Source organism: Nothobranchius furzeri, chromosome 9 (assembly GCF_043380555.1).
Source record: "Nothobranchius furzeri strain GRZ-AD chromosome 9, NfurGRZ-RIMD1, whole genome shotgun sequence".
Lineage (NCBI taxonomy): Eukaryota > Metazoa > Chordata > Actinopteri > Cyprinodontiformes > Nothobranchiidae > Nothobranchius > Nothobranchius furzeri.
Genome location: NC_091749.1, coordinates 58,314,041 through 58,330,948, shown reverse-complemented (window position 1 = coordinate 58,330,948; position 16,908 = coordinate 58,314,041). Strand labels below are relative to the sequence as shown.

At 41.4% G+C, this 16,908-nt stretch overlaps 1 protein-coding gene across 1 annotated transcript in view; it reads right to left on the bottom strand.

The window, feature by feature from the left end:
- Positions 1–16,908, bottom strand: part of cpne7 (copine VII) — a 75,408-nt gene that overhangs the window by 50,650 nt on the left and 7,850 nt on the right. The window contains exons 6-8 of the mRNA XM_070554982.1: positions 15,163–15,358; positions 7,163–7,345; positions 6,854–6,928 (exon numbers count right to left, since the gene is read on the bottom strand). Coding sequence (XP_070411083.1) covers positions 6,854–6,928; positions 7,163–7,345; positions 15,163–15,358 — 454 coding nt within the window. The remainder of the gene's footprint in view (positions 1–6,853; positions 6,929–7,162; positions 7,346–15,162; positions 15,359–16,908) is intronic.

Sequence of the window (16,908 nt, the reverse complement as noted above, 5' to 3'; positions counted from 1 at the left end):
ACAATAGATCCAAAGGAAAGTAAAAAGATTATTGTTTCATTTCATAAATGGTCGATACTGCCCTGGATTCATGTGATCTAGACATCAGACGTGGTCAAATTTAATAGGAAAGCTCATAAATGCAGTCTGTGATGAGCAACCTGATAGATGCACTGAAAACAACAATTCTAAAGCCAAACACAAGGACAAGACTTAACACCGCTGTATGATTGTGTGACCAAACGTAATAAAACACCCCCGCATTACCTTGTAGACCTTTATAAATATTCAACTTTTATCCACGTTTCTAACAGGAAGTTTTTTTAACTCTTTGTTTGACCTTTTTACTGTAACTCTTTCAACAACGTGACCAGTTAATGCATGTAAAAAAAAATTTGTTGGCCAAGCCATTAGCTGAAATCTGGAGGCCACCGGCTCCGAGTTATCATTTCAAACTGTGTTGGGAAAGTCACCTTGTCTCACTGTGGAGCAACAGTTAAAACTCCTAACAGCGTCATGCTTTTTGTTTTGAGGTAGTTAAAAAGAAAAAGTTTGTAGTTTTTAAGGTTCAGTGAGCTTTTTTCCTTTTGTTTTGTTCTCACCGCTTACAGAGCTGCAGAGTTTGTTGTCTAACTAAACTCTCCCACCAGGCAGCAGGAACCGTGGCTGTGCAACGAGCATGACTGCAGCTTGACAGTGATGACTTGCAAAGTGGAAACTGGTGTGTTTTATCAGACAGTTTGCCTCCACAACCAACAAGAGACGGTGAACATCTTTGCGAAACATGAAGGTAGAAAGAGTGTGAATGCGTCTCTGTGCCATTCGATTTCTATCCTCGTCAGGACCAAGGCTGCGATTTTAAACATGTGGTAGTTTTAAATGAGGTTTTGCTTTAGTTTGTGATAACAGTTGGGATTATCCATCTGTTTGTCACAGTTCAGGAAGTATTTTTCACCGCGAGACAGAAAAACAGCTAGTTAAAAGAAAAAGCTGCATGCTGTCTCCATAAAAGCAGCTGAAGGTATTTTTTTCTCATTTGTTTGTCTAAGACATTTAAATAATGCAGCCATAAGCATTCAGGAGTCGAATCTGAGCTCAACTTTCTAAAACTGCAATTAAGAGAATGTAATAACAACGTTGTATAGCTTAACAATGTCCCAAACGTCACACACAAACACATGTGAACCAAAGACAGTAACAAGACTTGAAATGTAACATCTAATGAGATTTCGGAACATAATTCAGAATGCAATCATTACACGAAAAACACAAGTTTTAAAAAAATATATCTTAAAGAAATAAAAAACATGACAAAACGTCACACAAATATCTCAGATTATCCAATAATAAAATGTTTCGGACATTAAATCCTCCAACCACACACAAATATAATTTGTATTTTGTAAAGGGTGAGCATCACGTTATCCCAATTGATCATGTGCCCCGGCTACTTGGCCATAGGGATATCCCTTTGACTGACTGGTTAGTGTGTGTGTCTCTCACCCAGGTGTAATTACCAACATACTCCCAGAATCAACCTGTTTTTGGTGTGCTGGCATTTCCAGGGAGTGGCTTTGGGTTGCCCATGCCACTCTTGAAATCTGATTGGCAACCCCAGGTACCCTAACCCATTTAAACTTACTTTAAATTGTCAACAAAAGACTTGGGGTTTGAAACCCCAGAACAGTAGGTGGCAGCATACGCCTTTAACCCCATTTTTCCACTAGATGTGTAAATGGCGCGAAATGGCTGCGAAATGCACTGCACGGCAATTAGCCGTCGTTATGGTGGACAGGGTCCTTTCCACCGGCAGCTAAGTGCAACGCTGTGGACGCGTCACAAAAATGAACGTTTCAAGTCTATTTTGTACGTTCTACGCTTCCAAAACAAGCCAAACTCCACAGTTTAGATCTGGCCAGACAGGAAGTCAAACACAAAGGCAGTGTAAAACATCTGGAAACTTTCAAAACAAAAGTTATATGCAATATGTCATTTCCTGTGAAACCACTGAAGCCAATGTAAACAGAACAGAAAATAAGCCACAGAGCTTTTGCATACATGCTGCTGTCTTTCTCCTTGCTTTTTATTGTGTGGACTTCTGAAATCATGCATGGAGTTACAGTTCTCCTGTGATTTTCTGACCTCAAGGCATCAGTTGTGGGGAATGCTTTCGCTCCTGTTTTATGTCAGAATTTCTCCCAGTTGGAAGGAATTTCACGGGTAAAACGTCACTATATTGTTTTGCATCTGGTGGAAAAGAGGGGTAACACTGGTTTACAGTCCCAGGCTATAGAACATTTTTTGTATTCTTCATTATATTTTCATATTGACATAAATAGTATTTAGAACATGGTCCCAGTCCACTCCATTTGGTGGTGGTAATGATAAATGGCCTGTATTTGATATAATGCCTTGTAGAGTCCTGGAACCCCCCAAAGCGCTTTACAACAGAATCAGTCATTCGCCCATTCACACACTGGTGAGGATGAGCTACAATGTAGCCACAGCTGCCCTGGGACGCGCTGATAGAGGCGAGGCTGCCAAGCACTGGCGCCACTGGTCCCTCCGACGGGGCTTACTAACACCACAAAACAGCTCAAAGAAGAAATAGAAGTAGAGAGAAAATTGGTCATGGCACAATGTGGAGCTCATAAATTCACTAGAATGAAAAACAGAATCATTTTGTGAGGGATGACCATTGGTTCCACCCACGCATAAGTGCCCCACCTGGGACACTCCATTTTAAAAAGCCTGAAAAAGCCAGGAAAACAAAGCTATGCCAACTCATTATTAAGAAGTAATAAATTAACTGTTGGATTTAATCTTCCCTGTTGTCCTTTGCAGATTTTCAGAATGACCACTTTGAAGCCATCATCCAGTGAGGAGTCGTGCTCTTTGCATCTCTTTGCAAACAAGGATGGGCAATTTTGGAAACCGTTTAATGAGCTCATAATGCAGCCCACAGCACAAATAACAACCTGCAAAAATATCTTCCCTGTTTATATCCTCTAAACTGTTTGATATGAGCAGAGAACCCAGTAATTACCTTCAGCTGATTACCTGGATATTGTGCAACTCTGACCCAAAGCTCCAGACGTACAAATATATTCTTATTTGCTTCGAGTAAATGGTAAAAAAATTTAAATAAAATAAAAAGCTTTTGAAAATGCTGTGTCCCTTCTGGAAGATATTGGTTCAGATTTAAATAGATTTATTTATTAAAATTTAGAAATAGATCTCTCATGGATCTCCTCTGTGTGCTGCATGAGTCCAAAACAGATGAGGAAACACTTCCTGTTTGTGTTTATAATGGGTTTTGATTCTTCTCTGACGCCAAATTTATAAGAAACTGGCAAAAATACAAGATGATCAGACCTGTGTTAAACACGAGCAAAATAATAGTGCAGTCAAGACTCTTTAGAGACCTCCAAGCATGTTGTTGGGAATAAATGTATTAGGAGAGGTGGGTTAAAGTGCAGTGGAGATGGTGCTTAATGAACCAGCAGCACCTCCCTCCCAAAGGCCAGACATCATTTCTCACACACCCATCATTTTTTATGGGTTTTCATGCCCTCTTGTGTCTGTAGTGCTCTGTTTAACAGAGCAGACTCATCTTTCATGAACTTTAAAAAAGTCCTCTTCATTAAAATATCTCCACAGTGAATAAAAACAAAGTCATTTAGATATTTCAACTGTAACACGTGCTGTGCTGTGATTTGCCCTCCTACAGTTTTATTTTGCTTTTGCCCTTTTGTCACACTTTAAGCTTCCAGATCAGCAAACACAGTTCTACATCAGACAAAACGCAGTTTTCGCATGATGCTTTGACCATCCAAACCAATGTTGACCTGTGTGGAAAACTAACTACTTCTTTCTCAAATTATGGATTAATTGTGATTAACAACATTATTTGGAAAGCTAAGTTCACCACTAATCACACCCAGACCTGACTGCTAGTATCTAATACCAGAGGAAATCATGATAATATAATCTGACTGACGGCACAAATTGGGCTAAAAGATCTCTAAAAGCAGCACGTCATAGGAATTAAAGGGACTATATCATGCAAAATTCACTTTTTGGAGATTTTGACCATGTTATATTTTTATTTACTTGTGAAAAGAAGCAGCTCTTGGCCTCACACATGCATTTTCCTGTCTCAGCAGCTTCTTCCCTTTATCTCAGGCCCTGTCCACACGTAGCCGGGGATCTGCCAAAACGTAGATATTTTTCTACGTTTTGGCCTGTCATCCACACGAAAACGGAGTTTTTTCACACGAAAACTGATCTTTTTAAAAACTCCGGGCAAAGTGAAGATCTGCATTTTCTCCGTTTTGGGTGTCTGCGTGTGGACGGACAAAACCGGAGTTTTAAGGTCCGCAACGTCACTTTCCGCGACAAAAAATGCTGACATCACGTGTGCGACCTGTGTTTACACTAGCCGGCATCATGGAAGCCCTCAGAGCTGCGCTCTGTCACTACCCGATCCATCAATTGTCCAAGCGCTTTCTGCTTGTTTGTTTTTGCAAGCGGAATTACTGCTCCTTGCGGAAGACTACAGACGAAGGACGAGGTTAAGACCGGGGGAAGTACTGCCGCCTACAGGTCTGGCATGTCCATAACAACGTATTTATCTGGGTACGTGTGGACAGAGTTTGTTTTTAAAACGCGGTGGTGTGGATGCAAGTTTTTGGAGGGGCGGATATTCCTTTTTTTAAAAAACCCGGCTACATGTGGACTAGGCCTCAGTTAAACTCAGCTAAGCTACTGCAAACGGATGGATGGGGCGTTGTTAAGTCACAACACTGCGCTCCTCCCATCCAGGCCTTGAGCCCGGATCCCTTCTCACCTTGACTGTAAACACTAACAAGCAGTCTTTCCCTGTTCAATCTCCTCAGTCCTGAATAAATTACCGTATGTCTTCCTTGCACTCTAAACAATACCTAAAACCCAAAAGTGGATTTTTGTCTGTGATAGAACAGGATGCTTGTCCAGTCTTTCTGAGGAATCAGCAGAAATGGTTGGATTTTAAGCTCAGAAGCTCTCAAAGCTGAGCCAGAACGTGACAGTGATTTGACAGACTGCTAGTTAACCCACCACCAGTAACTGAGTGTGTTTTCAGGTGGATTACTTCATCCAGAGACGGACTCGACAATAATTCCTCCCAGCTGCCTTTTCTCTGTCCAAGTGTGTGTGTGTGTGTGTGTGTGTGTGTGTGTGTGTGTGTGTGTGTGTGTGTGTGTGTGTGTGTGTGTGCGTGCGTGTGCACGTGTGTGCACGTGTGTGCGCGCGTAAACTCTCCAATGGAAAATTCTCCGGTTGAAGGCGGGGTTTCATCGAATCCAGTTGCTTATTTCCAGGTTGAAGGAATGGCTCACAAATAAAAACGGTAATATTTCATCATATGTTGTGCCTACTGTTGCTCTGGAAGTTGTAAAATAGCATGGTCCAAGGGCCTCGTTCATCAAGCTTGCTTACGCACAAAATGGGGTCGGAAAACTGCGTAAGCAACTTTCCACGCAAACTTTGGGATTTATGAAAGAAAACTTAGCGGAAAAATGTGCACAACTTTAAGTTGACTAAGGACCTGGCTTACACATGGAGAGCACCTGCAGTGCTGCTGCTGAGAAGGATACAATTATGAAATCCTGCAGCATTATCACTTGCACCACTTCATGCGCACACAGAACAAGCCTCCCTATATACACACACACACGCGCACACACCCACACACAACCTGAGGCGCAGAATACGGAACGCTGAATATCAGCAGGGGGACAGATTGAAACAGAATGTCATGCGTCTGTGACAGTGTGTGTGTCCTGTCACTGTGACCCGATTGATCATACTCCCTGGCTTCGTCAAGGGAGATTTCTGTTTGGCTGACTGGATTGCGTGTGTGACTCTCACCCGGGAGTCTGGGGATGGAATCCTGATTGGACTGTTTTTTTTAAATCTGCCACAGATCTCTCTGTGCAGAACTCACAGCATTGACGGCTTCAGCAACGCTGTGCCTCTCTGTGGATTTTCTCTTATTTGTTTTGCAAAAGCACTTCCTTTTATTTCCCCACCTCACCCACAAGTACCTCAATTTCTGCTTGTGAAATAAGGCTTCCTTGATCTGCGGTCGGGATCGAAATGTTGCAACAAGCCGGCTTATGTATATGCATGAGATCCACAAGGCATCTTGCACTGACCATTTATAGTAGAAAGTGGGCGTGTTGAGGGCGAGATGTGACTAAAAAGCAGCTGAGAACCTTTCTCATCAGTCTCTGATTTATGAAGTGGAGATTGCGTGCAGCTGTGCGTACTGCACGTTTGATAGATCACAAACCTACTTGGCGTAGGTACTTTTTTTTTTTGCTGAGCTTAAGTACGGTTGTAGTAAGTGCGGCAGGCCTAACTTTGTTCATGCTGGGGTTCATGATGCAGCAAAGAGAAAGAGATGAAAGGTACCATAATAGTCTGTGATGAAAGCATCCCCACTACAATGCTACAAAAACAATTCTACAAAGATAAGTGGGACTAAACGTCGTTACCAGCTATCTCAAAAGCTTGACTGCAGTTGTTTTTGCCAAGACTTATTGTGTTTAGGGGTCAGTTACTTTTTTACATCTATTCATTCTCTAATCCACAATGTTTTTGTGTGGATTTTCTTTTTCAGATTTGTTTGCTGACCAAAAAAAAAAGATACATCAGGAAAACTAATCTGACCTACTTTAAACACATCTGTGTAAAAGTACCTACTGTTTTGGGCCTGAAAAATAAAAAGTGCATAAGTAAAACCAACATTTAACCATCCATTCATTCTTTAATCCGCACTTGTTTGGATCAGCAGAGCAGAAAGGTCACAGACACACAGCGAGAAACCTACCGTGATGGTGGATTTGCCGGCATATTTCCCGTACTTCAGCAGCAAAGGTTTTACCATTTTCTTTTGGGCCACGATCTGCAAGAAAAGCAAAATGTTGACCTTAAGGCCTCTGCAGTGAAGAGGAGTGTTCCGGGATCTGAGTCATCAACAGCAGCGATTGTTATCAATCACTAACTCTGGACCTTTCCGCAGCAAAAACACAGTAGCAGGTGAAGAAATGCACCGACAGAAGCTTTTACAGCTCATTTGTTCAGTTTATTTTTGAAAACTAAAGCTAAATGGGAAACATAAGTGGTAACATCTGCCTACCTGGCCGAGCGTGCATTCCATTCCTCCCAGAAAATCATCGTCACGGGTCCCTATGCTGTGGGTGCCGTGGATGTCGTACACCTCGAACCGCAGCTTCTGGACCTCCTCAAAGTAGTAATCCAGGCAGAAAACCTTCCCAAAGACCGGATGCAAGTTGCTCTTGATCACCTCTGTCCTGTCCAGCTGAGCGGGAAAACGTCCAGTGAGACTTTGAACTTCCACTCCCAGCAAATACATTAAAACGTTCCAATATTCTGTATCATAATCACCGTATTATCATCAAAGCAATAGTTGTCTGTGAGGAAATGAAACCAATTTTAAACCAATTTCACAGACTGTTTGTTACATCAGAAATCAGGGCAAAAAAGAGGAAACACTTGCAGAATATTCATCTCCCCACTTATTTTGAGAAACTCCAGCAAATACAGAGAGGGCATATGTTATTATGTTGCATCCAGAGGGCGACACGAGAGATGATTGGAGGGCTCTGACATTTAATCTCAGCTAGAGAAACCATCCATGCTCGTCTTTTGACTCGGCCTGACGAGGAAAAGCTGAGCTCTCTGAGGCGCTGTGTGTTTGTGATGTCGGATTTAGCTCTCACACAGCTCCGTGAACAGTTTTATGTATAAAATAATGACGAAAGACTTTAAATACAAAAGGCTGAGATGGAAAATTACTCCATGAAGAGGCATCATCAGGACACATGAGGGTTTCTGAGCGGTCATCTAAAACATCTATAAGTTATTTCAGGGTCATTTATTCAGTCATTGGAGCAGGTCCAGGCCTTTTCTGTGATTGTGACATCAGGATGAGGTCGCTCCGGGAGAGATGAGATTTTAACAGCAGCTCAGCATTTTGTCGGCTCTATTAAGAGGGATCAGTCTCGTTCTTCAAGACTGTCGTTGGTTCATTTTGGCTTACTTGGAGGAGAGAGGTTGACAAAAGTGGAGATTTTACGTTTAAGGATTGTTTCATTTAAATTGTGAAGACGTGTTTAATAATTTAAACCACAAATGTGGCATTGCACCAATACTTTCACCTAAAATGGTACAAGATTTATGGTTTTATTTTCACTCTAATAGGATACAGATATTGTCGACATAAGTAATAAATTCCTTTCAGGCTGCAGAACCATTCCATAAAAGCTCCCTTCTGAGTTGACTCGTGATGGGATTATTTCCATGTGAAAACGCAGATGAAGATTACATTTTAACTATGGGATCCATATTTAAAATTTAGAAGTAAAATGCTAAAAGGAATATAAAATTATTCTTGGGAGACAAAAAACTGAATAAAAATGATGCTTTCAGTTCAGAAAGACTGTGACAAATAGGATTTATTTTTCTGTAATATATACAGTCACTGGCCAATTTATTGGGTACACCTTGCTAGTACTGGGATGAACCCACTTTTATTTATTAACTTATATTTCGAGAGGATAAACCACTTGAGATGAACCACCTCGTTTCCAAGTGGGTCCTCTACACAAATCAAAACAAATAGTAAACCAAGATTGCAAATTTCAATGCCACACATTGAAACCACAATAGTAATAATAAAAATAATAATAAAAAATATTTAAACAATAAATAATATATTATATTAATAATAATGAAAACAAAAATTATAAATAAAAAGATAAACACAAAAGAAAGATACAAATGAAAAATCAAAAACTATTACAGATGGGTATTAAATATTCATACAAAGAGATTTTAAACTGATGAATTGTAGTGATGATTCTTAGGGAAACAAGCAAATTGCTCCAGTCTCTTAGTGCTTTGACAGAAAAGGCCAGCATTCCTGACTCCAATTTAGATTTAGCCTTCAGAACTGCCTTAATGATGGTAGTATAGATCCAACAAGGTACTGGAAACACTCCTCAGAGCTTTTGGTCCATATTGACGTGATAGCATCACGCAGTTGCTGCAAATTTGTTGGCTGCACATCCGTGATGTGAATCTCCCGTTCCACCACATCCCAAACTGGCTCTACTGGATTGAGATCTGGTGACTGTGGAGGCCATTTGAGTACAGTAAACTCATGTCATGTTCAAGAAACCAGTCTGAGATGATTGGAGCTTTATGACTTGGAGCATTAACCAGCTGGAAGCAGCCATGAGAAGATGGGCACACTGTGGTCATAAAGGGATGGACTTGGTCAGCAACAATACTCAGGTAGGCTGTGGCGTTGCAACGATGATCAATCAGTACTAAGGGGCCCAAAGTGTGCCAGGAAAATGTCTCCCACCATTACACCACCACCATCCTGAACCACTAATACAAGGCAGGATGGATCCATGCTTTCATGTTGTTGATGCCAAATTCTGATGCCAACGGTAATCTTTTATCATAAATTGGGCCAAGCTTTGCTCTCAAAGGTTTAAAATAACATGACCTGGCCCCCTTAACTGGCAGTAATGCCTAACACAATATCTAAACTTGCTAATTGGTAAAAGGCCTATTATATGAAAAATAATGATTTATTGTTAGACATGAAAATGTGTTTATTAATTTATTTCATGCAAAACATAGATTATACTTTCCAGCTCTTGTGAAAGCCCAACAGGGATTTTAAATTAACCTGTGAGTCTGAATGTTTTTGTGCCTCTATGCAAATAATTCTGAGTTCCACCGTTGCAAAGTGTCTTCTGAAAAACTGGATGCATGACTGAATGGATGCATGGACAGAGCAACTTTTGCTTACATCAGTTCTGACGATGTGGGGAGAAAAAAGATGTCTTTGTAGGACAATGGTGATGACTCATGAATGACTGTGTTTACTTGTGCTGATCCACCCATCTGAGGGGAACAAAATAACAAAGTGCCTCCTACTTGCATGGAGGTATCTGCACATGTTCTAGAAATATCACAACCCACTGTGCTCGTTTACCACTGAACATTTCATTTAACGTTTAGCGGTTTTGTTTAAAGATTGTGCACCAATTTGGCTTAAGCATTCTCACCTGCAGTCTAAACACAAAAAAGTGATCGTGCTTATCAGTGTGTGTGCATGTGTTTGTCTGGAGTGTATAAATCCCTCGCTATGAGTGTAAAAGCAAAAGCTCATTCATTTTTCAGTAAATTCACGTAGCGTCCACAGTCGGTCAAGGTTTCCAAACACACAAAAAAACACAACATTTTTTACAGGTTTTAAATGGCCTGTATTTGTATAGAGCTCCGGGAGTTGACGTCACTTCTCCCGGCATGCAACAGTGCAAATCGAAACGGCGCCATTTGGCAGGCAGAAGCCGGCAGCTGGACTATTTGTTATTGTCAGAAAACTCAATCAAACGGGAAATATGGTAGATTCCTGTTGTGCCCCAGGTTGCAGAACAGACACGGACGACATAAGGAATGAGCCATCTACAGGATTCCCCAAGATCCGGAGCGCCGCAAACATTGGATCATTGTAATAAAACGCGCTAGTGACCGGGTTAAAATGAAGCTGTGGGATCCTGAGAGTAAAGGTTTTCACTTATGCAGCGACCACTTCATATCAGGTACATAAACCAACGTTTCCTCAACTGTGTATGGTATTTATTTTAAATGCTTTTATTACGATTCTTAGAGGGCTTCCTAAACTTATTTTGGCGTGGCTTTTTCTGTCTTATTACTCATAGCAACAAGTAAACATCATGTAAAATGTTGCCTCGTGATTTCTGCGTGCTGCCGTTTACGTGTTTTATGATCACAGCAATTAACCGGCTAAGCTGTATTGAATTTTTAAGCAATGGTTGATCAATTGTCAGATCACACATAAAAAGCACTTTGGATTGCTATTATCTGTCTCACCGAGACAGCTCTCAGACAGATCCTGAGACGCTCCTGCTTGACCTATTTATTTTATTCACGGAAAAAATCAAACTAGTGATTTCTCTTGGCGTTCAGTTTATACATTCAAACAGCACAGCACTCTATTTAAACTACTTACGTGTAAATCTGTTATTTGTCCATCCATTTTCATCCGCTTATCCGGAGACGGGTTGCGGGGGCAGTAGCCGAGAGGCCCTGACTTCCCTCTCCCCAGCCGCCGGAGCCAGCTCCTCCGTGTAAATCCCAAGGGGTTCCCCGGCCAGGTCCAGTAAGAAGTCCGCTCCGACACCAGAAGCTGTCGGAGCGGGCAGTAGCGTCGAGAGTCCCAGACCTCTCCCCAGCTCCTCCGGCCGGGGGAATCCCAAGGGGTTCCCCGGCCAGGTCCGGTGTAGTCCGCTCCGACAGCTTCTGGCGTTTTTAAAAAGTATCCCAGGGGCACGGTAAGGGTCAGAGATGTTTAGTCTATTTAATTTCTGACTATATAAAATGATTTCTTCGGTTTTAAAGTGTAAACTCCGACGAAGTAAAATCCAAGCGAATCCCGTTCACGTTCATGGTTACATCCGTGTTTGTTTACCTTTTTTTCCCTGCCAAAATGGTGTCTACTAACTGAGAGTCACGTGGGGTCCGGAGCACTATAGCACCTTCTTGGGAGTCTCCAACCCCCCCCCCCCCCCCCCCCCCCAACACTTTATAACACAATCAATCATTCACACTCACATTCATATGCTGGTGGTAATGAGCTATGATGCGGCCACAGCTGCCCTGGGGCGCACTGACAGAGGCGAGGCTGCTGAACACTGGCACCACCGGTCCCTCCGACCACCAGTAGCGGCTACAGAATTTTTTTTCTGCAGGTGCTGTGAAGGAGCTAGTCTTTTTATTGAGGGTGCTATGAAGGAAGTGGTCATGCGTACCTATTGTTCTCTAAAACAGGGTTTGGTGGAACAGCTCCGTCATCACGTTACACCTTCAACACTAGCAGATACACATGCGTGCACAAAACCTCAACAACACCTGAAACAATCATTAATATACATCATAAACATGTGAACAATCGCTGACTTTTCCATGAAATCATAAACACATACAGCCACACAGAAAACCATCTATAGTGTTGCAAGTTTAGCTAACGTTAGTGTTAGCATTTCCAGCGGCAAAACCCTCGACTGCTGCGGCGGTTGAGGGTTGACTCTCTTCATCCAGATCCGTAGGTTTTTGTGGGTCTGAGATCACTTCCAAAGGTTCATTCGTTTCTGACTGAACCCGTGGCAATTTGGGCAACTAAAACGGATCCATTTTACCACTAGCTCTACCTTTCACTCGTTCGCAGGTGGAAAATGAGGTCAAAGGTTAACATCAATTTCCTGTTTTAGTTCGTTTTTACCATCTATATGATAATTTACTGATTATTTTTGTTTTGTATGTTAAATATTATCACATCCACACGTTCAATTAAAATTAAATTGTAAAAAAAAATAAAAATAAAAATCTAATATTTACTTGGGGGGTGCTATGGGGGTGCAATGACTAATCCAGGGGTAGCTACAGCGCCCCCCTGGCGCCGCCACTGCCGACCACCAGCAGACAAGGCGTGTTGTGTCTTGCCCAAAGACACAACAGCAGCATTCTCTGGCGGGAGCCGAGATTAAACCTGCAACCTTTTGATTACTGGACAACCCGCTCTACCTCATGAGCTGCTGTCCAGTTTTAGGCTAAGATTGAGTGCGTTAGTAGCTGAGAGTTGTCCCTAGCTCGCAGCCCCAGCACTAACTGATCATGTAAGATCACAGGATGAATTTAGATTTTTTTTTTTCAAAAATGAGTTATTGCAAAAATGTCTGCATCTTATTTCAATGTTGGACTCAGCCTGCTTCACCTCTCTCTAGCAAACACATAAATTCAGTTTTACAGCTATTGAGCCAAAATAGTGCTGAAAGGAATTCACACACTCGGAATGTGAAGTGATGGCAAAAACAAATCTCGACTTTAATCCCATGTTCCAGTATAAGATCATGTTAGTTCAAAACTCCAACAAAGAACGCTACAGTTACCTATGTTGGCACAGAAAGCATAAATGTCCTTCTAGTTTACTTCTGTTCACCTTTTACTCTTTTAATTTTACATGTTTCAAAATATTTTTTCTCTTCAGCATGTGCCAGTCTGTGATTTTACATTTTTAATGTTTAAACGAACATTGAAATGAACGTGTTTTTAAGTATCCACCAGAGTTCCTGACAAAAAACTGACAGTTCAGACAAACGCTGCACTTTAAACAGCAGGCCTTGATATTCTTTTCCTCCTGCCTCTCTCGCTCATCGCGCCATCTGGATGCACCGATTTGGAATGCGTCTGTTTGTTGATTAAATACAATCAGACTCGTATAAGATGGGTTGTGATGAAGTCTGTGATGCCTGTTCTGCTGCTGGTGCAAAGCCAGAATCCTAAAGACTCCTGCAGGTGCGTCCAGCACTGCTTTTGAAGCGTCATGAACAGAATGATCGGATTTGTGTGAGTAGTTCGTGCAAAAATAAGACATCTGCAGCAGCGCTGGATGCAATAATGTCACAGCATCTCCACCATGACTCTAGATTTTATTTTCCTAATTGTCCTAATGAGATAAGTGCACTTGCAAGTCACCGGGACCATGAAGCCTGAGCTGAGGGAGAAGAAAGAGGCTGACATGAATGGGCTCTGGTTTTTACTCAGTTGCTGACGTAAGTAAACAATTTACTGAAGAAGTGCCTCCGAGTTCTGAAGGGATCTGACAACAGGAGTCAGACAATGTGTGTGGAGAGAGAGAGAGAGAGAGAGAGAGAGAGAGAGAGAGAGAGAGAGAGAGAGAGAGAGAGAGAGAGAGAGAGAGAGAGAGAGATTTTGTGTGAATTTGCATCACAAAGCTAAAAATAGCCTTTATTTTCTCTAATGCTACATTCAATTCAATTTTATTTATATAGCGCCAAATCACGACAAGAGTCGTCTCAAGGCACTTCACATAATAAACATTCCAATTCAGGTCAGTTCATTAAGCCAATCAGAAATAATGTTTCCTATATAAGGAACCCAGCAAATTGCATCAAGTCACTGACTAGTGTCAGCGACTTTACAGCAATCCTCATACTAAGCAAGCATAAAGCGACAGTGGAGAGGAAAACTCCCTTTTAACAGGAAGTAACCTCCAGAGAATCCTGGCTCAGTATAAGCAGCCATCCTCCACGACTCACTCACGACATGGTGCCCAGGTCAGTGATCTCATATTACAACCTCCCCATCCCGTCTCAGAAACAGAGAGAAACCTCCACAGCTCGGTCAGCCAATCGTTCTTGCCATTCCTGTCTATAAATAGCATCTTGAGATTCCCCCATTAATTTAGCCCAAATGTTACAACAAATAGGTCTCACATCGCAGCCGTTTGCCAGAGATGCAGCTAATTAATATCTCCCATTTTCCTAAAAAAAATTTAAAATAAAAGAATAAAAAGAAAACAATTATTATCATTTTAAGGCTTCTCTATAATTAGATGTTCTGTGCCACACTTTAACACGTCCCCCACTTAGTGGAGACCTGAGTTCTGGCCTCTCCTCCTGAACTTAATTGGCTAATTAGGAGGGAAATGAGATGAGAGGCCTGCTTTTCAAACTGGAGATCAGCTTGGGATCAATGAAAGACAGATTTATGCTAAACACATAGCAACAATGGCTCTGTGGGGGCTGACAACTCTCTGTTTCCTTATGTCATTAGACTGCAGCAACAAATAGCTGATTATGGGTGTAGATGGCTGCAGAACACAACCTTTTCCAAGAGTTTCAACAAGCTGTGACTTCTATCAGATCCATACACTTCCTGGTTGAGCCTTTATAACTTTTTTTTAATTAAAACTGATAGAAATGTCAACATGTGAAATATAATTACACAATATAGCAAGGATTTATCTTACAATCTCAGCCTCAGGATGGGTGAACTAAACATCCTTGGACTTGTTTATGCAGAAAAAAAATTGTTGCACAGATTAACTAAAGATGCTGCATCTCTATTCATGTGTGAGTCAAAGCATGAGTCATTTTAAATATGTTTCAAAAGATGGAAGATGGATTCTACTTGTTACATTAAGATTTAAGAGAGGAGAAGAGGTCACAAAAGTCACAGCAGCATCTTTATCACAACGAGAGACAAGAGGCTCACCTCAACCCACTGCCCGTTGTTCTGCACCATGAGGACGACACACGGGTCTGACTTGTTCAATGTGTCTCGGTCCAGCAGAGCTTTGCACGACACTCGCAGCTCCACTTTGGTGACGCAGGTCGCCGGGCCGGTCAGGCTGGTCGCAGGAGAGGTCGCTTCCTGCACGTCATTCATCGTGGTCCAAGGTGAGAGGAAGCTGCCGACCAGCAGAACAGTGCTGTGAGATGGTATCACTCCAGGGGGGTTAGGGTGGGGTGGGAAGATGAAGTGATCGGCTGCAGGATCCGAGTTCAGATTCAAGCGAGACAGACCCTTTTATTTTGGTGCAAATGTCACAAAAACAGAGATTCTTGTTTGAGTCAAAGGAGAAAATAATTAAATAAGCTGATGCGACTGCCTGTCAGAGCAACGCCGTTGGGGGGGAGGATTATCTCACCTCAGTGGGGACGAGGGACAAGACATAAAGGTCACAGGCTTTTAAGAGTCTGGGTCAGATTTCTGCAAAGACACGTCTATAAAGCCCAAACTGAGAGGGAATTTGGTTTAAAAAACTAATCATTATTGTTTATCAGACCTCTTAAGTATGATCTATGAAACACTCAGGTGAAGAACTTAGCAGACATTATTCTATAGGGACACTTTTACCACTAACGTGTGACAAAGACACAAGTTGTTTCAATTTATTTATATGAGTGCATGAAAACTTAAACCACAATAACACATAAAATCTTATTTTAGCATCAACGAGTTAATTTACAAAAAGCAACCAGCGGAAAAACATCACACATCTCTCAGGTCATGTTTCAGGTTTCTTGAAAACTTAACTTTCACATACAGTAGCACTAAGGGTACCCTGTGTTTTAGACCTGAGACTACTTTTGTCCTTCACTTGTCTTCTAAGTTCTTTTCTTTTCAAAAGAAAAATCTGCACATCATGCATTCAGGAACAAGGACTGGATGGAAAATGAGTGGAAAAAAACAAGTAGAGACCAGAAATACTGGAAATGTCATAAAATGTCAGGAACAGCTGATCAAGAAGAGCTGATGAGGAATTCTTGTTCCATAAAAAATCAGGACATTAGAAGAGCCTATTTGTGGAAATCTAGACTTACTTTTCTAAATAGTTTTAAATGATTTACACTGCAAGTGTTTAAGCATATTAAGGGTTATAAATTATTTTCTGCATTATTCCTTTTAATTTTAGGTTTTGTTATATACTTTTTCTTACTTTGTCCATATTCACATCAATTTCAAGCATACACAAAAGATCAAATATATTCACTTGCACTAAAAAGGGTTAAATCTAACCATACAAGCTAAACACCTTGTTTAGGTTTAATTTGAACGTCAGCAGCCCTCCAGAAAATCAGGATGAGATCTTCTACCTGAGGTCTCAGAGTCATTTTGGTGTGAGGGACAATTCAATCATTTATCAAGGTTTCTGTATGGGTTCGGGCTGCACAAATCCATGATTATACAGGCTATGATGATATCTCACAACCTAAAAGGACACCGAGATGTTAAACGAGAGACTTTTATTTTGGTAGGCTCCTTTAATCATAGGAACTCCTTTATATTTCATTTTGATTTAGCTTTGTTTATTTAGCTTTGATTCTAAATATATTTAACAATAAATTGGAATATTTCATGAGTTATTTTATTTTTACCATCTGCGCCCCATTAAAGCCGTCCAACAGCCGCCCCGCTGAAGTGCTCATGAGCAACACGGTTAGACGCAGCTGCTTT